At 41.7% G+C, this 27,184-nt stretch overlaps 2 protein-coding genes across 3 annotated transcripts in view; one reads left to right on the top strand and one right to left on the bottom strand.

The window, feature by feature from the left end:
* Nucleotides 1-13,083, top strand: part of col11a2 (collagen, type XI, alpha 2) — an 86,934-nt gene extending 73,851 nt beyond the window's left edge. For both annotated transcript variants that reach the window (XM_034160269.1, XM_034160270.1), the window contains 18 exons: nt 1,072-1,125; nt 1,233-1,286; nt 1,368-1,475; nt 1,634-1,687; nt 2,807-2,860; nt 2,953-3,006; nt 3,123-3,176; nt 4,023-4,130; nt 4,238-4,291; nt 4,499-4,660; nt 4,760-4,813; nt 4,968-5,003; nt 5,093-5,146; nt 5,243-5,522; nt 5,873-5,985; nt 7,483-7,551; nt 7,650-7,886; nt 10,460-13,083. In XM_034160269.1, the coding sequence (XP_034016160.1) occupies nt 1,072-1,125; nt 1,233-1,286; nt 1,368-1,475; nt 1,634-1,687; nt 2,807-2,860; nt 2,953-3,006; nt 3,123-3,176; nt 4,023-4,130; nt 4,238-4,291; nt 4,499-4,660; nt 4,760-4,813; nt 4,968-5,003; nt 5,093-5,146; nt 5,243-5,522; nt 5,873-5,985; nt 7,483-7,551; nt 7,650-7,886; nt 10,460-10,606 (1,746 nt within the window). In that variant the 3' untranslated portion in view covers nt 10,607-13,083. The remainder of the gene's footprint in view (nt 1-1,071; nt 1,126-1,232; nt 1,287-1,367; nt 1,476-1,633; nt 1,688-2,806; nt 2,861-2,952; nt 3,007-3,122; nt 3,177-4,022; nt 4,131-4,237; nt 4,292-4,498; nt 4,661-4,759; nt 4,814-4,967; nt 5,004-5,092; nt 5,147-5,242; nt 5,523-5,872; nt 5,986-7,482; nt 7,552-7,649; nt 7,887-10,459) is intronic.
* A 2,499-nt stretch (nt 13,084-15,582) lies between these two features.
* Nucleotides 15,583-27,184, bottom strand: part of hsd17b8 (hydroxysteroid (17-beta) dehydrogenase 8) — a 28,221-nt gene continuing 16,619 nt past the window's right edge. The window contains exons 7-9 of the mRNA XM_034161377.1: nt 27,132-27,174; nt 19,165-19,239; nt 15,583-15,768 (exon numbers count right to left, since the gene is read on the bottom strand). Coding sequence (XP_034017268.1) covers nt 15,749-15,768; nt 19,165-19,239; nt 27,132-27,174 — 138 coding nt within the window. The 3' untranslated portion in view covers nt 15,583-15,748. The remainder of the gene's footprint in view (nt 15,769-19,164; nt 19,240-27,131; nt 27,175-27,184) is intronic.

Raw genomic sequence — 27,184 nt, 5'->3', positions numbered from 1 at the left:
TTTGGTTGCGGATGACATCCACCTTACATACTCAATACATACCCGCCGTTATCCGCTGATATCTGCAACTGACGGGGTATTGAGGCTTGGCAGCGGACTGGGACAGTGTGTAAAACGGATATATAGCGTCCACATCACAGACTAACATAAGTTTTAGTGAATGCATACAGATTTGCGGACAATTTGTGAATGCATAACAAACACTTCACATAAACCCAAAGTACTATATAAATGTGGCAGAAATCAACATGCCAGTCATTGCCAGTCCAGCTGTGGAGACGTACAGATGTAGTTATGGATCCACAAAGACGTAGTGTGAGAGTTGCTGCAATCCATCAACATACCAATCAATTTGTCCAAGTCCAGCAGTTGTTCCAGAGACTGTGGTGTTGGTGTGAATAGTGATGCCGACAGGCCCGAGTGCGCTTTTGTTATGACCGCAATGCAGATGCATTCTCAATACATCTGTAATACTTCCGTGATGATCGCAATGTGTCCGATCCGTTTCCTCAATACATGCATTCGTGATTGTTCATCATATATTCGCTATACATTATTAATATATCCATAATCATACTGAGACATTTGTCATTTTTGGCCAGTTTTGTTGCAGACGACAACGAACGCCCAAAATGTGTATACTCAGTTCATGCGCAATTAATCCTCTCCCCAGTGGGACCGAGCCTTAAGTTTGGGAAGGACTGTGAGTTATTTTATGTATTTATTTTTTCTTATTGTTGTTTTAACAATATGACTGTTTTGTTTCATAAATTATTTTAAAAGAAATGCACTTCATCTAAATACAACAGTCATAAATAATTGAATGATTCAGCTAGTCAGTTAAAGTACAAAAAAAAAAATCTAATATTCAGTAACATTTGTGATGTATTAAGCAAACATTCCAATTCTCCAGTCACGGTTACATTAAGGAAACAGGGTCATTTTAATAAACTTAAAATAATATTATGGCTTTACAAACTCAAATCTGTTGCCATCTTTAAAATTTTGTTGTTTGTTTTGATTATTTTATTCATATTTTTTGGTGGGTGGTGTTTCTGTGCCTGTTTTTAGGGTTCTCAAGGTCCTCCTGGAGGTTTGGGTAATCCTGGACCAATCGGAGAGAAGGTGCAGAGATTTAAAATCAATAAATCAATCAATCTTGTTCCTGCGTAATTATGGTTGGAATTGTTTTTCTTTAGCGTCAGTAGAGTTGTTGTTGTTTGTGTCCGCAGGGAGAGCCTGGTGAGCCTGGATCACCCGGAATCGTAGGAGAGCCTGGAAAGAAGGTGAGTGGCAGCCAGGAGACTCCACCTTCTCTCAAGCGGTAACACCCTCCAGGAATTAATGCAACTTTTTGCTGCCTGCAGGGACCTCGAGGTGAGCGAGGAGAGAAAGGAGAGGCCGGTCAGCCTGGAACTGCTGGACCCACCGGAGGACGAGGGCGACCTGGAGATGACGGACCTAAAGGGAACCCTGTATGAAACACACACACACACACAGGAACAGACTTCAGATCCACAGTGACTTTTCTCAGATTTCCACTTAATTCTGATTGTGTTCCTGTCATCTCAGATTTTCTTTTTCTGTCTCCAGTTTTAAATTTAATGTCTGATTTGCATTTTGTCTCTGTCAGGGTCCTGTTGGTTTCCCCGGTGATCCTGGTCCTCCTGGTGAGGTCGGCCCCAGAGTGAGTGGATTTCTTTCAAACTTAAAGTCTACTTCTTATCATTTTATTACCTCCACCAACGAAGTTGGGTGGAGGTTATATTTTTGCCCGTTTGTTTGTTTGTTTGTATGCTTGTCTGTTTGAGAACAGCCTGGAGCCCACAATTTTTCATATGTCGTTATGAAATTTTTACAGAAGATTCATATCCTGATAGGGAAGACCTGAGTCAATTTTTAAGGTTATGGGTCAAAGGGCAAAGTCAGGAAAAATCTTGGAAAATCCCTGTTTTTAACATTGAACAAATATTGAAAAATTCATAACTCTGTCAAAAATATCAAATTTCTTTCATATTTGTGAGGATTATGTAGGATGGTACCCTTTATCACCTAACGGAGGTTGATCTGGATCTGATCCAGATTACAGATTTTGGGCCATTCAACATTGAAAACCTAATTTAATGTATATTTTACATTATATCTAAATCAAACATGCCCCAATCACTCTCATATTTGAAAGGGAGGTGCACACTGGTGCTCACTATCGCCTGACAAAGTTTGATCCGGATCTGATCCAGACTGTGGATTTTGTGGACATTTAAATTTAATGTTGAAAGTCCATCTGGTGTACATTTTGCATTATAACTCAATCAAAAGTGCCTCAATCACTCTCATTTTTCTGTTATGGATTTACCTACACAACCAACATTGGATGGAGGTTCGTTTCGTGCCTGTTTGTCTGTCTTCCAGCTATTAGTTGGAAAAGCAATGACAAATTGTACATAGTAGAAATAACCAATGTTCTGTGAAAATTATCTGAAAAAGAATTCAAAAACCAAAAAAGTTGGAAAAAAAAAACTGACAACACCACAAACTCTGATTCAAGTGCATGAACTAAATACATACTCCTGACATTTGATCACATCTAATTTAGCTCATGAAAAGTCACTTCGAACAGGACTTTAACCTTGAAAAATTTTTTCAGGGTAAAATTTTGTGGAATTGGAAACTAGTGTTGGCCGAGGTTTGCACTCGATGAGCGTAGTGCTCTAGTTATAAATATGTTTTGTTGACCACATTCCAAAAGATTTACTGAACCCATAACCCATTTCTGTCCCATAATCCTGTTCTGCTTTATCTTTAGGGTCAAGATGGTGCCAAAGGAGAGCGAGGAGAGGATGGTGAACAAGGAGAGTCTGTAAGTCAGAAGATGTCACAGGTTACAAATCTGAATAACATCTTTAAAAATGTTTCTCTCCTGATTCTTTGGTCCCCTTCTTCCCACTGCAGGGGTCCCCAGGACCTCCTGGTGAGAATGGACCTCCCGGCCCCCTAGGAAAGAGAGTAAGTCCTGCCTGGTTGACCCTGGTTAGAGTAATCTGACCAGAACATGATCCATTTCACTGACTGACTTTTTAGTGTAACTGTGTTGGATTATTTTGTTGTACTTTTTGTTATAGGGTCCTGCTGGAACAAGAGGACCTGAAGGACGTCAGGGAGAGAAAGGAACCAAGGTGTGAGTCCAGAGTACCATTTCATTTTCCTAGTTTTGGTTTTATTAAAACAAAAAAATTCTGGAATCTCTTCATTTCCATGAAATAACTAAACCGATTGAAACCATGTCTTGGTGGTGTTTTAGGGGAGGCTAGAGGAAGCTTCTTTTTCAAAATTAGAGTTGTCCATCATCCAATATGGCCATCACAGGCATCATCTTAATTTTCATTTCCGCGCAATAAGAAAAGAACACCTCGTCTGATTGAAACCATTTCTTGGTTTTGTATTTGGGGAGAGTAGAGGAAGGTTCTTTTTGAGAATGGTGGTCGATACATCACATACCAGTTGTAAAACAACAATCTTTTGTTACACAAATGCACCATATTCCATCTTTACAGCACTGTCTTAACATACGAGCAGAGGCGTATGTCATGCACGGCGTTGTTCTTGTTGAGTTTATTTCTTCTTTTGCTCCGTTTGATGATTTGAACTCTTAACTTTCCTCATCTTTTTCCACTTTGGTGAGAACCTCCTCTTCATGTCCATTTTCCTTTATTCCCATTGTGGGATTAGGAACATAAACAGCGACACTGTGGATTTATATTTACCTGTTTATCAGATAGTTTCGTCCAGAGTGACTTAAAATTGCAACTATGTTCACACACTTATGCCAGGAGCCAGTAGGAGAACAGGAGGGACTGTGGTCCACTGAGAATTTCGAATCCAGAACTGGATCTGATAACTGATTTTGTGTCAGATCTTCAAATGTGTCTGCTCAGAAGTTCAGGTTTTGAATAGACAAACTTTAACATCTCTCTGTGTTTTTAAGATTTTTGTTTTTTTAACCATTTATTATTCCCTTTTAGGGAGACTCGGGTGCTCTTGGTCCTCCAGGCAAAACAGGCCCTGTCGGCCCCCAGGGTACACCTGGAAAACCAGGGCCAGAAGGTCTCAGAGGACTTCCAGGATCAGTGGTCAGTGGAGCTTTTGGGTCATTTTTCTAACCGATGAGACAGAATCCTGCAGGTAAAACTGTGACATTTGCAGTGAACCTGCTGAATGTCTTTCTCCTGTGTTCCAGGGTGAGCAAGGATCTCCAGGACCTCCTGGGCAGAAAGGACCACCTGGACCAATTGTAAGACGGCAATAAGTTTTATTTTTATTACTATTTCTCCTCTGCATTCTGACACACAGCAAAGCCATTAAATATATTTTTTAAAACAGCTGAGATTAAGAATTTTTTCCCCTCTGAAAGTCTTCTTTTCTTCCAGGTTTTACCTTCTCTTGTTTTATCCATTTCTTATCTTCTTTCCCACCTTCTTACTGTTTTCTCCTTCTGCAGGGACCTCCTGGTTTGCTCGGACTGAGCGGGGACCCGGGTGCTAAGGGCGAGAAAGGACACCCAGGTCTAATCGGCCTGATCGGACCTCCGGGAGAGCAAGGAGAGAAAGGAGACCGAGGTCAGCCTGGGCCTCAGGGATCCACAGGACCCAAGGGAGAAACTGTAAGTGTTAAAGATGTCAAATGTGTCACAGAGGTGTTATAGATGCTTATTGAGAAGATGAAATTCCTATGTTTGATGCATTGTTTGCATTATTTGCAGGGAATGCCTGGAAGCACCGGACCATTTGGCCCCTCTGGACCTCCTGGTCTGCCTGTGAGTGTCTTCCTACTTCCTCTTTTTCACACTTCCTTCCTCCTCTTGGCAGTTGTGAAGCTGTTTTAAGTATCTTTTTATTTGTGAAAGGTAGGAAAACGATAAAGAATGATTTTTTTTAATAAAAATTAATGAAGGCTTGTATCTTCTACAGGGTCCTCAAGGTATCAAAGGAGCTAAGGGTGCTTCTGTGAGTAGACCTTCAAAGTATTTGTGTCACAACATGAACAAAATTGTTGAAGAAATTGTGCTGGTTAAACATCTCCTCACTTGGTTTAGGGAGGAGCTGGTCCGAAAGGAGAGAAGGGTGTCCAAGGACCTCCTGGACCTCCTGTAAGTACTTCAAGATTAATGATTTGTATTCAAATCAATAATTGCACATTCCTGTTGGTCTTCAGTTAAAGATATAAATGTGATTGTTGTTCCCAGGGCCCACCGGGTGAGGTCATCCAGCCTCTACCAATCCAGAGGAGCCCCAAGTCCAAGCGTTCCATTGATGCCAGTAAGCTGCTCCCGGACCTCGACATGCCCGCTGCAGACGCCACCGGCACAGAGTTCATGATGGGCAATGAAGGCATGGAGGAAATCTTCGGCTCGCTCAACTCGCTGCGGCGAGAGATTGAAACCATGCGTTTCCCTCTGGGCACCAAGGAAAGCCCCGCCCGCACCTGCCAGGACCTGCACCTCAGCCAGCCCGACTACAAAGACGGTAAAACTCTGATTTTGCTGCAGCCCGAGAGGCACAGTCAAGTCAAGTCTGGGAGCATGCACTGGTGCCGTGCCACGACACTATGGAACCCCCTTGAATCCTGGATTGCAACCACCCAGGCAGACAGCGGTCTAAAGGACCCATCTGCCACATCCATGTGAAGCATTGGCGTGTCCTTGGCCACATTTGGAAACACAGCCCATCGGGTTTTGTCATGTTGTTGCTTTGCTGCCATTGTTGTGTACACAAAAAACTTAATAGTGACTGAAAGAAATCTGAAAACCGAACTATTTTATGGAAATGTTGAGTCATAACTACATTTGACCTTCAGTTTCTGTTTCCCCCTGTAGGAGAGTACTGGATTGACCCTAACCAGGGTTGCTCAAGAGACTCCTTCAAGGTCTTCTGCAACTTCACAAATGGTGCAGAGACCTGCTTGTTCCCCAGCAAGGCCATCAGCACGGTCAGTTCCCTGACTCAGCAACAACACTTTGGAATGATGTCTACAAAGTGACTATAACATACTCTTCAACTATCCTACTGTTTGGCTGGCACAGTGGATTAGTGGTTGGCACGGTTGCTTCACAGTGAGAAGGATCAGGTGGGAAGCCTGATCCTTTCTGTGTGGAGTTTGCATGATCTCACCGTGTCTGTGTAGGTTTCCTCTGGGCACTCTGGTTTCCTCCATCTATCAAAAACTTGCTTATTTAGGGTCTGCTCCTTCTCTGTCCCTGACCAAAGCAGCGTCTCTACATCCTGAGTTGGTCCCCAGCCACCAGACTGTAGCTACTCACTGCTCCTAGTGGTTGGATTGTGTTGAACTGTAATTAGGATGAGTTAAATGCAGAGGACAAATTTCATTGTATGTATGTACAATGACAATAAAGGCCCTTCTTCTTCAAACCTGTTAAGCAGAACCTTAAACCAAATGCAAAACAGCCTAGATGAGAAGCTGGTGTCGCCGAACGACGGTCTCCCCTAAAAATCTGTTCCCCCTGCCTTCACTGCACATGCGTTATTTCGGCGCGTCAGCAGCAATTCACCAATTATTGCCTCATTTCTGCTTAAAACTGACTTTAGAATGATTTAAGAGGTTTTACTTTGTCATCTGATGGTTAATAATCACATAATTGATGTAGAGAGTCAGACTCAGACATGCTGCTGTGGTGCTCTGATCACTTCCTCTCTCTTTTATTATGAAATAATGCTAAATTTATGTGGAAATTATTGTGCAAAAGCTTCAGATATTTGTCGCTGAGATAGATGATGGCTAGCGTGCAGTTTTAAGCAGAAATGAGGTGATAATCGGTGAATCGCTGCTGACGCTCCGAAATGACGCATGTGATGTGAAGGCAAGGGGGGGACCCATTTTAAGGGGGGACGGTCGGCGGTACTGGTGTAAAGGCCTAAGACATCAAGACGTACCCCCACTCAGACTATATATTTGATTGATCTAATTTTTATTGCTTTACAGAAAGTGAAGAAAAAGGAACATTAGGCTGTTAAAAAAAAATAGCAGTGTCTGCATTTTTCTTTCTGTGACCCTTATTAACAGAGTTTGGTGAAAATCTGTCCCGCTGTTTTTGTATTAGGTTTGTTTTTGTAAGTGATCTTGTTCTCTCTCTCTCTCTCTCTCTTCTTCCTCACTCACACACACACACACACACACACACACACACACACCCTGCTTCGCCAGCCCATTTTCCATTTTCCAAAATAAATAATGTCAGATGCTCCTGTCGATCTCCTTGCAAAGATGAGAGTAACTACAGCCTCTGGCCGTCTCTCTACCGAGTAGAATAGTATCCGCTGCTGTCGGTGGTTGTGGACAGTTCACTCAGGCTGATGCTAAATACTGTAACTATGATGTGCAAACACGTTTCTGTATTTGTCCACAACTAAACGTATTAAAGATTAAAGTACATATATGTGGACATAATTTTTGATCTGATCACTTCAGGTGAAGATGAGTTCTTGGGACATGGAGACTCCGGGATCCTGGTACAGTCAGTTTGCCAGCGGCAGCAAGGTTAGAAACTCTGTGACGACAACCCCCCACCCCCAAATCTCAATATCATCTTGTCTTTCCTTCTAAAGCCTTTCTTCTCTCCTTTGTCTTCCTCCCAGTTCTCCTACATGGACTCTAATGGGGAGCTCCTGGGTGTGGTCCAGCTGGGATTCTTGCGCCTCCTGAGTGTCCAGGCCCGGCAGGAAGTGACCTACCACTGCCACCGCTCAGTCGCTTGGGCCGACCGCAGCGCCAAGAACAGCTACCAGAGGGCACTTCACTTCCAGGGCGCCAACGAGGAGGAACTGAGCTATGAAACCAATCCTTACATCAAAGCTCTGATCGACGGGTGCTCTGTGAGTCCACACGTGCGCACACACACACACACACACACAAACAGCTGATCTGCTGCTGCATATGTTGCGGTGTGACCTTTCAACCTTGACCTCATATCCCACTAGTTGGTGTATAATTTCACTGTTCATTTTGTTTGTGTGTGAGCCAAATAATTCAAAAATATTTTGAGGTTTAAAGTGTAAATTCACATTTTTTTTTACATTGGTTACATTCAAACATTGTGAGAAATTGAGCCATTGATGTTTTGCTCACTTTTGATGATCGTTTTGATTGTGATAAAGATTTATTTTAAATAATTATTTTCTCTGCGAAATTTGGCAGCAAGAAAGTCCAGTATTCAGAGCCCGCTGTGTGCATTTACATTGGGTATCTAGAGTAGAGTCGGGAAGGAATTCTGGTGTTAAAATTGTGCCAAATCAACATGATGACAACAATCAAAAAACAGGAGAGGATTATTGTTGGGATTCAGCAGGGCATCTGTGTCTGTCTGTTTATTCCTTACAGACATGTAATAATATCTCCAGCAGTATATAAGTAATCATAAAATGCACAAACATGTTGATAGCTGCACGATGTCAAAGATGAGTAAAGTGCAGAGAAGCTCGATTGAAAACAATGTTGATGAAGGTTGTTAAAAAAAATTAAAAATATGTAAAGTTATGAATCCATGGAGGGATGAGAAAAAAACTGGCCTCTTGATTTAATGAAATGTCTTTGATTGATGTAAAATACGGTGTGTCCAGAAAGTATTCACACTGCTGCATTGGCAATGACAGTGTGAAAAAGGTTGTTTTTTGCAAATTTATTGAAGAAGAAGAAGAAAACACTAAGAAGTCATATGTCCATAAGTATTCATAGCCTTTGCCATGAAGCTCAAAATTGAGCTCTGGTGCATCCTGGTTCCACTGATCATCTTTGAGATGTTTCTACAGCTTTATTAGAGTCCACTTGGGGTAAATTCAGCTGATTGCACATGATTTGGAAAGACACACACCTGTCTACATATAAGGTCCCAGAGTTGACAGTGCATGTCAGAGCACAAACCAAGCATGAAGTCAGAGGAATTATCTGTAGACCTCTGAGACAGGATTGTCTCAATGCACAAATCTGGGGAAGGGTACAGAAACATTTCTGCTGCTTTGAAGGTCCAAATGAACAAAGTGGCCTGCATCATCGGTAAGTGGAAGAAGTTCAGATCCACCAGGACTCTTCCATTTCTAGCAGCCATCTAAACTGAGTGATTGGGGGAGAAGGACTTTAGTCAGGGAGGTGACCAAGAACCCCATGGTCACTCTGTCAGAGTTCCAGCATTCCTTTGTGGAGAGAGGAGAACTTTCCAGAAGGACAACCATCTCTGCAGGAATCCACCAATCAGCTCTGTGTGGTAGAGTGGCCAGACGGAAGCCACTCCTTAGTAAAAGGCACATGGCAGCCCACCTGGAGTTGTCAAAAAGGCACCTGAAGGACTCTCAGACCATGAGAAACAAAATTCTCTGGTCTGATGAGACAAAGATTGAACTCTTTGGTGTGAATGCCAGGTGTCATGTTTGGAGGAAACCAGGCACCATCCCTACAGTGAAGCATGGTGGTGGCAGCATCATGCTGTGGGGATGTTTTTTTACCAGCAGGAACTGGGAGACTAGTCAGGATTGTGGGAAAGATGAATGCATCAATGTACAGAGACATCCTGGATGAAAACCTACTCCTGAGCACTCTTGACCTCAGACTTGGGCACCAGTTCATTTTCAGCAGGACAATGACCCTAAACACACAGCCAAGATATCAAAGGAGTGGCTTCAGGACAACTCTGTGAATGTCCTTGAGGGACCCAGACCGGAATCCAATTGAACATCTCTGGAGAGATCTGAAAATGGCTGTGCACCAACGCTCCCCATCCAACCTGATGGAGCTTGAGAGGTGCTGCAAAGAGCAATGGACAAAACTGCCCAAAGATAGGTGCACCAAGCTTGTGGCATCATATTCAAGAAGTCTTGAGGCTGTAACTGCTGCCAAAGATGCATCAACAAAGTATTGAGCAAAGGGTGTGAATACTTATGTACACGTGATTTCTTAGTTTTTTATTTTGAATAAATTTGCAAAAAATGTCACAAAAGCTTTATTCATGTTGTCATTATGGGGTTCTGTAAGTAGACTTTTGAGGAAAAAGTGAATTTAGTCCATTTTGGAATGATGCTGTAGCATAACAAAAATGTAGAAAAAGTGAAGCGCCGTGAATACTTTCTGGATGCGCCGTATGAATCCACAGTTTGATGACTCTATGACTGTCTCATTGGATCATAACAGTTTGAGGGTTCAGTTGGTGTTAAGTTTTGGTGGTTGTGGTAAAGTTTGTTCACTTCAGCTTAAGTTTAAAATGACTTTGTAAAACTTGTTGGATCTTTATGCCGAAACAGAGAATAAGTTTCATCGGATCCAAATTTATGTATTTATTTAATTATTTTGTGGAAAGCATTAAAAATTTGTTCAAACTTGGGGAAAAAATGAATAAATCCTGGAAGAATTTCCCACATCCAGCTGTGTGACACTTTTCTCTCGGTTTTTGTGTGCACAGTACCGGAAAGGCTTTGACAGGACAGTCCTGCAGATCAACACGCCACAGGTGGAACACCTCCCCCTGCTGGACATCAAGGTGTCAGACTTTGGGGAGAATAACCAGCAGTTTGGCTTTGAAGTGGGACCTGTCTGTTTCCAAGGCTAAAACACACACATGCACACACACAAACACACACACAGAAACACACACACACCTGGTAATTTGTAAATTAACTTGTAAATGATATGAGACACACTCACACTTTTACACACTCTCACGCTGTTGTGCGACAAACACGCACTCGAGTACGTGCCTGGGAACAAAACATCCTGACGACAATAAATGGACAACAAAAAAGTAATGAGAAGAGAAATTTAAACAAAAAAAAACTTGAGGAGAGGAGGCCGTCGACTGGGCAAACGAGCACAAAGGAGTTTTTGTTGGAACTGAGCCGGATGGAGAACCTGAGCGAGCTGGCCGACCCGAGGCCTCCACTACCACCGCCACCATCCTCATCCCACTCTTCTTCTCCCCGCTGTCTCTCTCCTTTCTACCTCCCATCTTCCCCACAAAAAACAGCATCACACGCCAACATCCGACATAACGTCGTTTCGTTCGTCTTTCACTCAGCAACACGGTGGGTCGACCGCTGCAGGAGTTCCTGTGCAGCCGAAATTAACATGATGATGATGATGATGATGATGATGATGTGGTTTTCTGATTTCATGTGAGGTTCATTTAGTTTCACTACATGGACTAGTACCATTCTCAGGAACTAGCCTGTGGAGATCCACCAGAGAACCAGGCCTCATATTTTTTGCCGCATAGGTGCTACTTTTCAGCGGCGCAGGCATGTTAGGGGCGGTGCTTCCTGAATTAGCGGGGAGGTCGGATGACGTTTGAGCTGCAGAGACGAAGGGGCAGAAACAGCTTTTTGTTTCTTCGGAGATCACTGATTTGAAATGATCTAGTCGATCGCAGGTTTAATGGTTTAATTTAAGGTATTTTGTGACAAAATTAGCTTTAATATTTACATCATCTGTCAACAGAAAGAGACGCTTTAAAGACTAAACTGTTCAGAGAAGTTTAATGAGCTGAGAGTCATGTGACTGCCGTCGGTGTCACCGCTCTCAGTTTATAACAACTTTACCATCTCTTCACTCTGGTGGAAACAGGACGCAGGAACTGCAGTCGGTACTAGTCCCTGTAGTTTGATGTTTTTGACAAAGCGGCACTTTTGGATCGACTCACCAGGCAGAGTTTCTGTACAAGAACTGAGATCAAATCATTCTGTTCAAACGTGAAACAAATAATGAACTCTTCAGTGACTTATTGGTTATTTTGTTCAGACTGTAAATCACAATAACCAAAGAATCTGAGCCTCTGGACCACACGGTACCAGCCCGGTTGAGTCTGGTTTTGTTCAGACTGATGACAAAAACCTGCCTGTTGATGTTTTCCGTCCAGGTTGATCAAATCTGGGACCTGCAACTCTTTGATCTGCAGCTTATTTTAGATCAGATACAAACTTTGCCAGCAGGAGATCAGATTTATCCTCTTTATTTCTGTAACTGTGCTCAGTTTTGTGTGTTTATGGCTGTGTGGCACCGATGCTGTTTTTCTTTAAACTGTGGACCAGGATACCGGGGTTGAACCCACACTCTGATCCAGAACACGTGTTCTGATTTCTCATCCATGCACAGAACCTGATCAGGATTTAAATACAATTTTCTTACTTTATTTTATTTTTCCTGCACAAGGAGTAAAAAGTCTGAAAGGTGCTAATTCTACCAAAGCATAAAGGATTTAGTTTTCACTTTGATCTTCTTTAGTCTCTTTTTGTGCCATTTGAACAAAGCCTGGGAACAAAGGGGAAAATGTGCATTACACTCCACTTGTACAGAAATAGTGATATTCTAATGTATTTATTTAAAACAAAGCGATGCTTTGAGATTAGCAACCATCAGATCTTCCTGTCAAATGTGGTATTTTTCATTCATATTTATTTCCTGTAGCAAGTAACTTTTTCTTCATTCTCTTCTTGCCCTTTTGTACAACCAAAGAATTTGTGGCCATATTTCACTGTAATGTCCCTCGTAGTGTTTCCATCTCCTGTATTGTGCTCTTATGTTTCGTAAAGATTAAATGATGCGTCTCCACTTCTGTGACATTTCATTGTTCTTGTTGCCGTTTGATTTGGGCTTCTCTGCTTTACTTGTCCTTAAAATGGATCTCTGAAATACAACTTTTATTGTTATTAACGTTTGACTTCTACTTTAAGTCCACTAATTTGGATGTTTCTGTGGGACCACAGCGGGGAGGAGAACCTATTGGGAGGAAGCTCACAGTTAATGCTCAGTGAAAAAGGATTCTAAGTATAATGTGGATTTATGCAGATTGAGGATCCTGATTTTATTTTTTGTTTGAATTTTTTTAAATATTGTAGTAAAACTGGGTGGGATTGTTAAAATATCAAAGAAAGTTTAGATTCTCCAGTGAGAGTGACCTCAAAAATGTCTTTACTGTGCTGAATACAAACATTTCAACTAAAAATATGGTGCTGAAAGAGAAAAAGTATTACTGTGTGTAAGTAATTTTTTAAAAGAATCTTTGTTTCTGTAATATATAATCTTTTTAAAGAGCTGCTTGACTCTTGTTTTTTTTTCCCCATGATATGTGATCACGCAGTCAAACTGCATGGCAACTTCTGCACTGCATGAACGGCAAATGTGGTGTTTCACTTTGCTGTGCATACAATTGCACGAGTCGTCAAAAGAAGGGCTCCGGGGTACAATTTTTAGCGTTTTCCCGCTGATAAAGAGTGTGTGAAAGGTGACCATTTTAAAGTTCTCTGTCACATCTTTATGCCATTTTTCTGGATTATGCTTTTTCTGGATTAATTTGTCCTTCAACAAGCTCTTCTTTTGACAATCAAAAAGGTACAGTTTACAATTTCCTCCATGAACTGCGGGTCATTTGAGCAACTTTTAGTAGTTAGTTTTTTGACTCCGTGTTGTGAAGTTGGTCATATTTATTTTTATTGTGTACTTTTCTGACAAACGCATTTGATCCATGATTGAAATGTAATTGGTGTGCACGCTGCTAAAATTTTTAAATATGATAAGAGAGGAAGGAGTGAAACTGTAAAAGTAACAAATCACAGCCTTTTGCAGTGTCCGATTTAGCAGGTACAAGTCAGGTTGCGGGTCCCGGGTCTGACCATGGTTTGAAAAAAAAAAATAAAGAGTCAGTCTTTTAATGAAGGAAATCCAGTACCTACTTTCCTCAGTGTCAGTGCTGAACTTTAATTTCATACCTCTGTTACTGGGCACGTCCAGACTGCTTTGTCTGGTTTGTACGAGGGGTTTTAATGACAATTCATTGCAATCAGACGTTGTTTTGTCTGATGTGAGCGAAAATCTGTTATGGTGTTTATTACATAGAAAACCATACAAAAACATTGGGACTTTTGGCCGGTGAGTGCAAGTATCCACTTTATACGATGACAGTTTCGGTGAGTTTTACTACTCCGGCTTTTATTACTCAGATGTTATCAGTAACATGACTGATGACCACATTCTGCAACCATCCAGCTGCCAAGAAGCTGTAGACATCCAAACTTTTATATGCCTCCAGGGCTTCTCCTGTGTAGGGTGATGGAGTATTGATAAAGTAATTGAAAATGTCTGTATATCATACCTCATGTTTGGCTTTCGCTCAAAATCGATGAAACCGGTGAACTTAGAGGGAAATATTGTAAGGATCCATGTTGATTCTCTGTATTTTCTCTAATTACCTCTTCTGATGCTCAAGATCAAGTCAAATATATCGGTATAACAGTATGGTACTGTATGGAAAATCTGTCTGGAGGAGGCAGTTCTCAAAAACTGAGTAACTGTGCAAGAAGGAGATGAGTGAGGGAAGCCACCAAGACACCCAGACAACTCTGAAGAAGTGACAGGCTTCTGTGGCTGTGATTGGACAAATTGTGTATAGTGCAATGTTTGTCTGTTGCACCATCACTCACACCCTCATAGTGAAGTGCAGCAGAGAAGGATTTTCAAACAACAAAACAGATCAAATCTAGGCTTACAGCTCTCATGTAGCTTTTGGGCAAACGCCAGCTGAAAGTTCACATCTTAAGAAAATCCTTCTCTGTGCCACTCCACCCTGAAACTGTGTAACTGGTGATTATGTATACACACACACACACACACAGTTCAAAACAATTAAGGTGTCACCCTAGGTTATTGCATTTTTGAGCAGTTGCAGGACCTGGACTGTTGAGCTGTGTTGCTCCTCTCAGCTTGCATCTGTGCTGGAAGCCATGCAATAAACAGGAGCTTCCAGCAGGGGGCAGGACGCTCAAAGATAGAAGTGCTGACTCATTGATTGGGTCTGTTGTCGCTTTTGATGCTTCCAAAAGTGATCTTGGTGTTAAAACTCAAAATAAGCTTGTTAGTAGTTGCAGGTGTACCGGAGACAATACTGGAATGTATCGGATATCTGTAACTTCCGATACATTTTTTGGTGGTTTATCGTTTTAGCTTTATCGAAGATGACTTTTCAGTTATCTGATTATCTGTTATCGAAGTTAATTTTTTGGTTATATGTGCCCACCACTGATTATTTGTTGCCGACGGCAGCGCAATTATTGTCTCTTGCCGCTGCAAAACACCCCCCCCCCCCCCCCGTGATCAGCAGTTCAAGTCCTGCTGAAACACTTTAAATCTGCTCTTCTTAAAGTGCAAACAAGCCAATAAAGCCATCTAACGGACTCATGAAAACTCTCAGGAAGCTTAAAAAAAGAGAAAGAAGTCATGAAGGGGTTGTGGTGGTTGGTTTTCATACACCTTTGAAATAAGTTGTGGGTTCAGGCCCCTTTGGTGTAAGAGATCAATAAGTTACATCCAAGCTGGTGACCTGCAGAGTTCAGGTCAGATTATCTGACATCCACTCCTAAAAGTTTAAAAGCTGCACAAAATGTTCTGTTTTAACCACAAACAGCTGATAAAATTGTGAAACATTCCCACAGAACAAGCTCAAGTGGTGGTGATGTGGTTGAGTTCTTTAACAAACACTGAAGAAAATATAAAGCTGCTGGTTCAAGTCCCGCCGGTGACCAAAGACAGGGCAAGAAGAGCTGTTAATTTTAAAGTTCTGCATTAGGCACAGAAACATTACAAACACACGTTTATTGGTACACACATGATTCCACTTTACATATTCACAATTATTTTATAAATCAGTCTATTTAGGCAAGATCTGGCCTCCCATTGGTCTTCATCTGTGTGACACATAGCAGCGTCAGCCAATGAAAAGTCCACCTGGCAGAAAAAAAAAGTTTAAACGCTTAAACACACCTGTAATTCGACTCTAACTATAAGAATCTCAGGACATCATTACATTTTAAGAAAAAAATGAAATTTGTATTTAATTTGAGCAAAATTAAATGTGTGGGATGAGTGATTTCCTGGTGATACGTTCACGCACTGAAAAAAGTGAAACTGAATCCTGAATCACTTTTTTCTTTTGAATTACTCTAATTTGTCCCTTCTAAATTTATTAATTTCTCTCAAAGTAAATGTACAATTTAGGATTTCAACCTATGAATATACTTTGAGAAAACTAAAATCTAGCTGCAACAAACACACTAATGGCGGAGAAGGTTGTGATGTAATATTTAAGGCTGACCGTGTTTGTGTGTGTGCGCGTGTGTTCACGTATGTACGCTTTCAACCGAACACCCTGCGGTTTTGCAAGTTCTCTCACTTAGAGATCATGGCGGGGTTTGAAATTTTCATCTTAGATGCACGTCCACTGTGAGAGACATAATCTAAAAAAAACAAACAAAAGAAAAAACTGGAAATCACAATGTATGATTTTTTTTTATAATTTATTTGTATGTTATTGCTGCAAATAAGTATCTGAACACCAACCGACCAGCAAGAATTCTGGTTCTCACAGACCTGTTAATTTTTCTTTAAGAAGCCCTCTTATTCTGCACTCTTTACCTGTATTAATTGCACTTCTTTGAACTTGTTACCTGTATAAAAGACACCTGTTCACACACTCAATTAACCACATTCCAACCTGTCCACCATAGCCAAGACCAAAGAGCTGTCTAAGGACACCAGGGACAAAACTGTAGACCTGCACAAGGCTGGGATGGACTACAGGACAACAGGCAAGCAGCTTGATAGAAGACAACAACTGTCATGATTATTTATTAGAAAGTGGAAGAAACAAGATAACTGTCAATCTCCCTCGGTCTGGGATTCCATGGAAGATCTCAGTTTGTGGGGTAAGGATGATTTTCAGAAAGCTCAGAACTACACAGAAGGACCTGGTCAATGACCTGAAGAGAGCTGGGACCACAGTCACAAGATTACATTAGTAACACACGATGCTGTCATGGCTTAAAATCCTGCAAGGCAGCAAGGTCCCCCTGCTCAAGCCAGCACATGTCCAGGCCCATTTGAAGTTCACCAGTGACCATCTGGATGATCCAGAGGAGGCATGGGAGAAGGGCATGTGATCAGATGAGACCAAAATAGAGCTTTTTGGAATCAACTCCACTTACCATGTTTAGAAGATGAGAACAACCCCAAGAAAACCATCCCAATCGTGAAGCATGGGGGTAGAAACATCATACTCTGGGGGTGCTCTTCTGCACAGGGGACAGGACAACTGCAACGTATTGAAGGGAGGATGGATGGGGTCATGTATTGTAAGATTTTGGCAAACAACCTCCTTCCCTCAGTAAAAGCATTGAAGATGGGTCATGGCTGGGTCTTCCAGCATGACAATGACCCCAAACACACAGCCAGGGCAACCAAGGAGGGGCTCCGTAAGAAGCATTTCAAGGTCCTGGAGTGGCCTGGCCAGTCTCCAGACCTGAACTCAATAGAAAATCTTTGGAGGGAGCTGAAACTCCAAACCTGAAAGATTTGGAGAAGATCTGTATGGAGGAGTGGACCAAAATCCCTGCTGCAGTGTGTGAAAACCTGGTCAAGAACCACAGGAAACGTATGAACTCTGTAATTGCAAACAAAGGCTACTATACCAAATATTAACATTGATTTTCACAGACGTTCAAATACTTATTTGCAGCAGTAACATACAAATAAATTATTAAAAAAATCATACATTGTGATTTCCGAAATTTTTTTTAGGTTATGTCTCCCCTCCATGATTTCTAAGTGGGAGAACTTGAAAAACCACAGGGTGTTCAAATACTTGTTTTCCTCACTGTAATATATATATATATGTGTGTGTGTGTGTGTGTGTGTATATAGCGCATAGTTCAACAGCAAGGAAAGAGAAAAGGACTTGTGCCGATTGGCCAAACAAAGAGACCAAGCTGGAAAGGATGCGCAGCAGGTTAGAGGAATAAAGGATACAGATGGTAAAGTGCTGACAAGTGAGGAGAGTGTGTGGAGAAGGTGGAGGGAATATTCTGAGGAGCTGATGAATGAAGTAAATGAGAGAAAGAGGAAAAAACTGGATGATGTGGCAAGAGTAAATCAGGAAGTGCAACATATTAGTAAGGATGAAGTGAGGGCAGCTATGAAGAAGATGAGTGGAAAGGCAGTCGGTCCAGATGACATTCCAGTGGAGGCATGGAAATGTCTAGGAGAGATGACAGTAGAGTTTCTAACCTGATTGTCTAATAAAATCTTGGAAAGAGAAAGGGTGCCTGAAGAGTGGAGACAAAGTGTTCTGGTTCCTATTTTTAAGAACATGGGTGATGTGCAGAGCTGCAGTAACTACAGAAGCATAAACTTGATCAGCCACAGCATGACGTTATGGGAAAGTGTAGTAGACGCTAGGCTTAGAAAACAGGTGAAGGTCTTTGAGCAGTAATATGGTTTTATGCCGAGAAAGTGCACTACAGATGCAATGTTTGCTCTGAGAATACTGATGGAGAAGTATAGAGAACACCAGAAGGAGTTACGTTGTGTGCTTGTTAAGCGCCTTGGGGCAACTGTTTGTTGTGATTTGGCGCTACATAAATAAAAGTGATTTGATTTGTGGATTTAGAGAAAGCTTATGACAGGGTGCCAAGAGATGAGTTGTGGTATTGTATGAGGAAGCCTGGAGAGCAGAGAAGTATGTGAGGGTGGTACAGGACATGTACAAGGATAGTGCGACAGCGGTGAGATGCGCCGTAGGAATGACAGACTCCTTCAAGGTGGAGGTGGGATTACACCAAGGATCAGCTCTGAGTCCTTTCTTGTTCACAATGGTGATGGGCAGGTTGACAGATGACATCAGACAGGAGTCGAAATGGACTATGATGTTTGCAGATGACAATGTGATCTGTGGTGAGAGCAGAGAGCAAGTTGAGTCTAGCCTGGAAATGTGGAAATACGCTCTGGAGAGTGGGGGAATGAAAGTCAGTAGGAGCAAGACTGACTACATGTGTGTGAATGAGAGGGAGCCCAGTGGAATAGTGCAGTTACAAGGAGTAGAGGTTGTGAAAGTAGATGAGTTTAAATATTTGAAGTCAGCTATCCAAAGTAATGGAGAGTGTGGTAGAGAGGTGAAGAAGAGAGTGAAGGCAGGGTGGAGTGGGTGGAGAAAGGTGTCAGGAGTGATTTGTGACCGAAGAAGGAAACAACTGATCTGCTGTGGAGACCCCTAACAGGAACAGCTGAAAGAAGGAGAAGAGCAGCTAGTATGTAAATGATGCATGTTTACTGATACAGCTGAAGCTATACCCGCCACTTCGATGCTGGCTCCTGTGATGTAGCGAGAATCGTCTGAAGCAAGAAAGGCACAAACATCAGCGACCTCTGCAGGTGGACACAAGGAGGAGAGAAGGAAACAAGGTGATGAGGTCACAGGTCGAACAGCAGCTGTGCCATTATTGATTCTTTTTCCCCCACCCTGTCTGCATATGATGGTAAATGCCAAACTGGCAGAACCATTTATATACATATAAACACATATACAATTTGTTCTTGCCAGACAGAGAGCATGTAGTGTGTGAGTGAATGTGGTGTACATGTGTGACCTTCACCTGCCCTTCCTGATCAGCTTATAATATTTTATTTAAAGCTAACAGATAACTTCTATCAGGAAGGGCTGACCACCAAAACAACATGAAGACAGACAAGAATGAAAGACAAGTGGTGACAGTAATAACTATGAGGTGATGAAAAATGTGAGACACCAAAGAGACAGAATCCCAACAATACAACATACCAGGACAAACAACCACATAAACAAGCAGTGACAGCAACAGTCTGTTGTCTATTTAGTGAGCATCCATACCCTATTCTAGGACACCAGAGTGTTGATCCCCTTGAGAGCACCCAAAACCAAATTGTGTTGACGGCCACAAAAACCTAACCATCCACACACACACCCAGATCACAGCTAAATATCCGATCACTACTGTGGCTGGTGTGTTGGGCCAAGACATAAGTACAGAACCTTACCATATGATGTGGACCACTCTCCAGGGCCACCAGGGCCCCCCGACATGCCAAACCTGCCGCCCAGCACACCCCTAGGTATGGAGTCGCACCCCCACCCCACAAGGGAGGAAACTGGAAGGGAGCCTGGTCCAGCATCTGACCCACCATCCTAGAAGCCCACAGGACGCCCAGGCAACACTGGAAAGCAACACCTCCCCAGGCCCCTGAAGCCCCACCCCGACCACAGGTCCCCAAGCAAACCCAGCACCCCACAGTCAGGAGAACCAAACCATCCCTGCCTGCATCAGGCCACACAGCACCATCATACCCGAGGAGCTACCCACCTTAAAAGATGCAAGCTATCACCTCCACTAATGCTAACATATTCAAGAAAAAACACATAATGTCATTCTCTGATAACAAGAGTACAACAATAAGCTGCAAGGTGGATCTGCAGCACAAGAGAGAAGAGTTAGTGGATAAAAAACAAAAGAAACAAGTCACAATCTAGTGCATCAACTAGTGCAGATAACATTCTGATTATTGACGACTTTAACATTCATATAAATAAGCCTTCTGATCCCCTCTGCAAATCATTTATGGAAATTGTGGATGCATTAGGATTTCAGCAATGCATTCAGAATTCAACTCACATTAGTGGAAATATCCTGGACTTGGTTCTCGCACGTGGTATTGCCGTCACGAATATTAACATCATGCCTCTTGCATCAGTGGCCTCTGATCACTCACTTATTAGGTTTACAGTTTCGCTGCCGTGTTTAGTGGAACAACAACCTTATTTCAGCAGTGGGCACAGTTCCGCTAATCTACTAACCCATAATTATCGAAGCTAACGTTTTCATTATCGGATTAGCTTTTCAGATAACTTTGAAAACCATCAGTGGACTAATTATCTTCCGATAAATTTTGGTCCGATAAATTTTAGGCCTCCAACATATTTTTGTAGACATGGTGAACAAAGCTAAACAGTTACAAACATTTATATAGTTCAAAATCAAAGATTTGAGTACTTACCTGTTAAATGTTTTGTAGTAAATGTACAGTTCTATCCTCTGCAAACAGAGGAGAGCTGGTTCCAGGAGAAACTACTCTATCCTTTGCAGGCAAAAGAGAACTGGTCACAGAAAAGAAAAAATCATTTCTTTTAACCCATACTGATTCACTGGCAACAGCACCCAAGTCATCCAGAGGCATACAGTTTTAACTTATGGTTAAAATTTTAACCACACTAATTTCGGACAAGTTATTTAAATTAACGTCACATCTGAAGTTTTATGAAGTGAAAATATCAGATATATGTTTTAGTTTTAAAGTAATGCACTAATTTTGAAGGTTTTAGTGTGGACATGCTGTGGCAAGGTGCATTATGGGTAACCTCAGTACATTCATGACAGAAGAAATGCATTTGAGACGCTCTAATCAGGCTCCACACGGATAACAGCATTAAACCCTTTGTATACTGTGCGTAAAACTCTCGTGAATATATTCTCTGGGTTTATAGACGTTGTTATTGTATTTGTTTTATGTAAAAATGCCAGAACAAGCTCAGGTTGCTTCTCCATTATTTTCAATTGGAATTGCTGCAACGTTTCCTGTTTGTTCTTTAACATCTTGCTTTTGTCAAACACTGACTGTCCTCTTTGTTCCAGAGAAATATATATAAGATGTCTGAAATTCAGTTTGCATTTATGAAATTCCACACATCTTAAATGTATCAGACGCGGATTATCTGGAATATTTGTTTTGGCAAGTTTTCACGGTCTCTACTGCCATCTACTGGCCAGTAGTGTTCATGGCCGTATGAGCGTCTGGACGCCAGCAGATGACAGTGTTCTATTTATTCTGACCCCGGTTATATCAGACCCCGGTTATATCGCAACTCCACATTACATGGAGAAATGTGGCAGGGGTGGGATTTGAACCCAGAGCCTTCTGAAATGAAACCAAGCGCATTCACCACTTGGCCACCACCCCTGCATACCCCAGTTATATCAGGCGGTTGTCTTTTCACAACTTGGCTTTTGCAAATGGCTTTTTTTTGTTTTACAAATAAAAAAGGCATATTTTACAAAAGCACATTTATATGTAAACACCATACCTCAAATTAACGTGTTGGGTTTTACATAGAATGAATGAGTCAACCAATCAGTGTTAACGGAGGCTCATTTACCCATAATCCCTTTGGCATCTGTCTGTGTTTGTTACAAAACTTCAGAATTAGTGCTTTATTTAAAATTAAAAGATATGTGTTATATTTTAACTTTGTACTAATGATAGAACTGACATTAATGGAATTATTCTATCTATTTATAATCAAACCATAAGTCAGCACTGCTTTATTTTCCCAAGACCTCCGCCTCACGGCGATGCTGCTATTGCGTAGAGAGTTGAGCTTCGCTGCTCCTCTCTAGAGGTGGGCGGATCGATCCTAATAACGATAATATTGATACCAATGCTGGTACTGATATTGAACAAAATCCTCGTGTAAAAAGATTGATACTCAAGCTTTTTTTTCTCTCCCGCAAGCACTGACTGCTGCGCAGGCAGATTCATCAAAGTCTACTCTCTGTATGTAAGGGCAACGCTGCGCTGTGTCACACAACACGGAGCAGCGAACCCTTGTATTGTGGTTTGTCAGCCCTCTACCTCAGGAGAGTTTAAGTTGTGTTGAGTGATTTTTTTTTTTAAGCAAAAATGTTGATTATGATAATAAAGTATTTTGTTGTCACGTACAATGTTTGGCGAAATTCTATCCTAGGTATTTTAGATCCTTTGGATCTATGAAGCTTACATATGAAAAAGTATCGGTATCTGTGACACTGGGCCTGTATTTACTTGGTATCGGATCAATACCAAAATTCCCGATATCACCCACCTCTACTCCTCTCAGCTGCGTCGCTGCTACAAGCGATGTAATAAACAGGAGCTTCCAGCAGTGGGCAGGGTGCACAAAGACAGAAGTGCTGACTCATTGTTTGGGTCTGTGGTCACCTTTAATGCTACCAGAAGCGATTCAGCTTGTTAGCTGTAAGTGTACCGGAGACAATACTGAAAGTTAACCGTTATCGGTTAGCTGTAGCTTCCAATAATGTTTTTGGGGTAGTTTATCGGTTTAGCTCCATAAAAGCTAACTTTTCAGTTAGCTGATTATCTGTTATCGAAGCTAACCTTTTGGTCAGCTGTTCCCAACCCTGCCTTATTTATCACTTCGGCGACACATCAACTCAACTACGACTGAACTCGAAGCTAGACTGCCTAATATCTTAGGTACACGTTTGGAAAATCCTCAATCAGTAGATAGTCTTGTGGATAGTTTAAACTCAGCGCTCAAAACTACACTCGACAAGATTGCCCCACCTAAATTAAAACCAGCCCTCAGCTTTATTGTTTTTGTGCAGATATTTGCAACAAAAGACTGGGAAAGTTGATGAATGCTCAAAGAACACCTAATTGCAAACAGGTGAGTGTCATGATTGGGTATAAAAGGAGCATCCCCAAAAGGCTCAGCCATTCACAAGCAAAGATGGGGTGAGGATCAGCACTTTGTGAACAACTGCGTGAAAAAAAAAATGTCCAACAGTTTAAGAACAATGTTTCTCAATGTTCAATTGCAAGGAATTTAGGGATTCCATCATCTACAGTCCATAATATAATCAGAAGTCCATAATATAATCAGAAGATCTGGGGAACTTTCTACATGTAAGCTGCAAGGCCGAAAACCAACACTGAATGCCCGTGACCTTCGATCCCTCAGGCGGCACTGCATTAAAAACCGACATCATTGTGTAAAGGAGCTTACTGCGTGGACTCAGGAATACTTCGGAAAACCATTGTCAGTTAACACAGTTCACTGCTACATCTACAAGTGCAAGTTAAAACTCCACCATGCAAAGCGAAAGCCATACATCAACAACATTCTGCATGTGTTACAACAGTGTGGCTTCGTAGTAAATGAGTGCGGGTACTAGACTGGCCTGCCTGTAGTCCAGACCTGTCACCCACTGAAAATGTGCGGCGCATTATGAAGAGCAAAATACGACAACGGAGACCCCAGACTGTTGAACAACTGAAGTCGTACATCAAGCAAGAATGGGAAAGATTCCACCTACAAAGCTTCAACATTTAGTGTCCTCAGAAGGAAAGGTGATGTAACACAGTGGTAAACATACCACTGTCCCAGCTTTTTTGAAATGTGTTGCAGGAATCCATTTCAAAATGAGTAAATATTTGCACAAAAACAATAAAGTTTATCAGTTTGAACATTAAATATCTTGTCTTTGTGGTGTACTCAATTGAATATAGGTTGAAGAAGATTTGCAAATCATTCTGTTTTCTGTATTCATTCTGTATTCTGTTTTAATTTACATTTTACACAACGTCCCAACTTCATTGGAATTGGGGTTGTATAAGTGTGAACTACTGGCTACAAAGCGGGCCTATTACTCTGATTTGATCAACAAAAACAAGCATAACTCAAAGTTCTTGTTTGACATGGTTGCAACACTTATTCATGGACAACCACCTATAAGTCGCTTTCCTTTTACAGCACAAGATTTCTTGGATTACTTTGAGAAGAAAATAGAAGACATTAGGTTAAACATATCCCAGCATGCTTTAACCCAGCCACTACACACTGCTATTGAGGTGGGTGGCATCACTGAGGTGTTACCTAGATTTGCACAATTTGATAGTATCTCATTAGGCATGCTGACGAAACTCATAATGTCAACAAAAAGCACAACCTGTTTATTTGATCCTCCACCAACAAACCTGTTTAAGGACCTGTGGCCCACTTTTGGGCAGACTGTGCTGGACATTAACTTCTGGATCTGTTCTTAAATGTTTCAAATCTGTAGTGATTAAACCGTTACTTAAGAAATATAATCTTGACCTTAGTATATTGAAAAACTAAAGGCTGATATCAAATCTATAATTTTGCTTTAAAATTCTGGAAAATGTGGTTTCACGGCAGCTCATGGATCTTACTGAGAATAATCTGTTTGAGCAACTGCAGTCTGCTTTTAGAAAATATGATTCCACAGAGACAGCTCTCACTAAAGTGGTGAATGATCTTCTGCTTATAATGGATGAGTAGCTAGACTAATTTTAGCTTTTTTTATTTTTCCAGTAAAACTTTGAAATGGCAGAATCTAATGACTGAAACCATTTAACTGTGGGTTTGAAAGGAATCATTGACAAAAAGCAATTAATTTGTGGTAATATTTTCATTTTGACAGTTGCTATTCATCCTAATAAGGAGATGGGGAATTTGTTCCATCATTGCCAATCATTACAGATTTTGTCAATAAGTAGGACGTTCAGGTGAACTAACTCACCAAATTTACAAGAGATCTTTATGCCTAGGTACTTAATATTGCCAGTGGGAAAGGTATAGTGTGGATCTTGGGGTGCAGGATTCCATGAATCCTCAGTTAAGGGCCCCTTCACACATCGTGCGAATTTGGTTGAATTACGGTGAAACAGCTGGTATGTGTGGAACCACACTGCGCCGCTGATGTGGAATGAATAAAAATACAAACCAGCTGGTAAGTGTGGAACCACATTGCACCGCTGCTGTGGAAAAGAAAAAAAAAAAAAAAACATGCCACTCACAGAATTCGAACCTGCACTTTACTGATTGCCAGCCTGAAACCTTACCACTGCGCTACTGTCGCTGGCCTGTAAGCAGTGCAGGAAAATGCCTGAAATCAACAATGAGATGGCCATATTACAAAAAATAAAAAAATAAAATAAAACCACACACCATAAAAAAACCCTCTTATCAAGTATGAACCGTCTGTTCCTCTGCAGATGACCCATGGTCACAGACGTACAGTCAAGAAATGACATTAATGAAGCAGTGCGCTGTTATCACATCTACATCTACTGGGCAGGTGTGTCCAGCCAACCCCGCGTGCGTGTCCATATGGAACAGAGCTCACATGGGTGACATGACAGTCAGATCGTCCACTGTGTGTTATGATTTGATGGTCCATTGTCACCTGGGGCAGCCTGTCAATGTGCACGCCGTGCGTGCGCTCGCCGCAGCCCGTCGCAACAGCGATATATGTTTTTATGTATGTCCACATGAAGACAGCAAGCAGACACATGCACATCACAGTGGACAGTTGAATTATCATGTCCATCCAAACACGGTACGAACCGTCACTTCAGTGCACGCACCAACACACCATCTGTACATCCATATATCGGCAGCTCATACAAGTGAACCCCCCCCCCTGCACCACATGTTTACGGATGGGGGGGCGCAACACACAGGCAAATCACACGCATGATTTGCACGCACTGCACATGTGTGTGCGGGGGGAGCGGACACTCTGGCATCTCACATGGGTGTTGCTGTTCTGCAAATCCACACTTGTGGGGCAGTTAGAGACAAATTCCATATCCAGCTCGAAAGTGATTGTCTGCTGACTGTTTTTGTAATGATAGTACGAATGGTCACACATTTTTAAGTGCCACACGAGTGGTGTTAGATGTTCGTGCATGCCAGCTAGAATTTGGCCGACAGCTGGCGCAAGAGGGTTTGATAGGCTTGCACAGTGCACACTCTGTCTTTCAGTCGCTGGTGTGTGAAGGGGCCCTAAAGGAAGTATCATTGATTTTGACCAATTTATAGAGTAATCTGATATTTGTGAAAAAGTAGTGATCAGTTTAAATACTTCCTGTAGTAGTTAAGAGGGTATCTTAAGAGAAACATTGTACAAAAACAAACAACACTAGTTTCTAACCTCAGGAAGGTAGACAATGAACTACAACCTTATTTTTAATCCATATGAGCCATCCTCTGAGCTGGAAAAATAACACTAACCTGAACGAGCAGGCGGCTAAGAAACGGAAGCTTACGGACCCTCTACAAGGTGAAAAAATGAGAAGACACCAGAAAAATATTCAATAAATTCAGGTGTGGTGTCCCCAAATTCACTGTACACATAAATGGTCTCCTGCTGGTTATACTACAGCACTCAGTTTGGAAAAATGTGCAAAAATTAAAATTTTAGTGAATTTTATTGCTCAGAAATATATGGATCAACAGGTGTCACACTAATCAATATATTGTGATATTTGAAGTGGGAAACTGATCAGAGATCATGAGTCTGCAGCTTCGTTAGATGTAGCATAACAGAAATGTGATGGCTGATGATGACAAAGAATTAATGCAGACAGGTTCCACAAAAAAACTAAAAGCAGCAGACGGTGGTGACACTGTGTATTTTTCTGACCTGCAGGTTCGCCCAGTCTTCCCAAAGGCACCAACGACATCATCTGAAAGACA

The sequence above is a fragment of the Thalassophryne amazonica genome, chromosome 20 (genome assembly GCF_902500255.1).
Source record: "Thalassophryne amazonica chromosome 20, fThaAma1.1, whole genome shotgun sequence".
NCBI classification, from domain to species: Eukaryota; Metazoa; Chordata; class Actinopteri; order Batrachoidiformes; family Batrachoididae; genus Thalassophryne; species Thalassophryne amazonica.
Note: the sequence above shows the minus strand (reverse complement) of the source record. Positions and strands in the feature narration are given on the sequence as shown.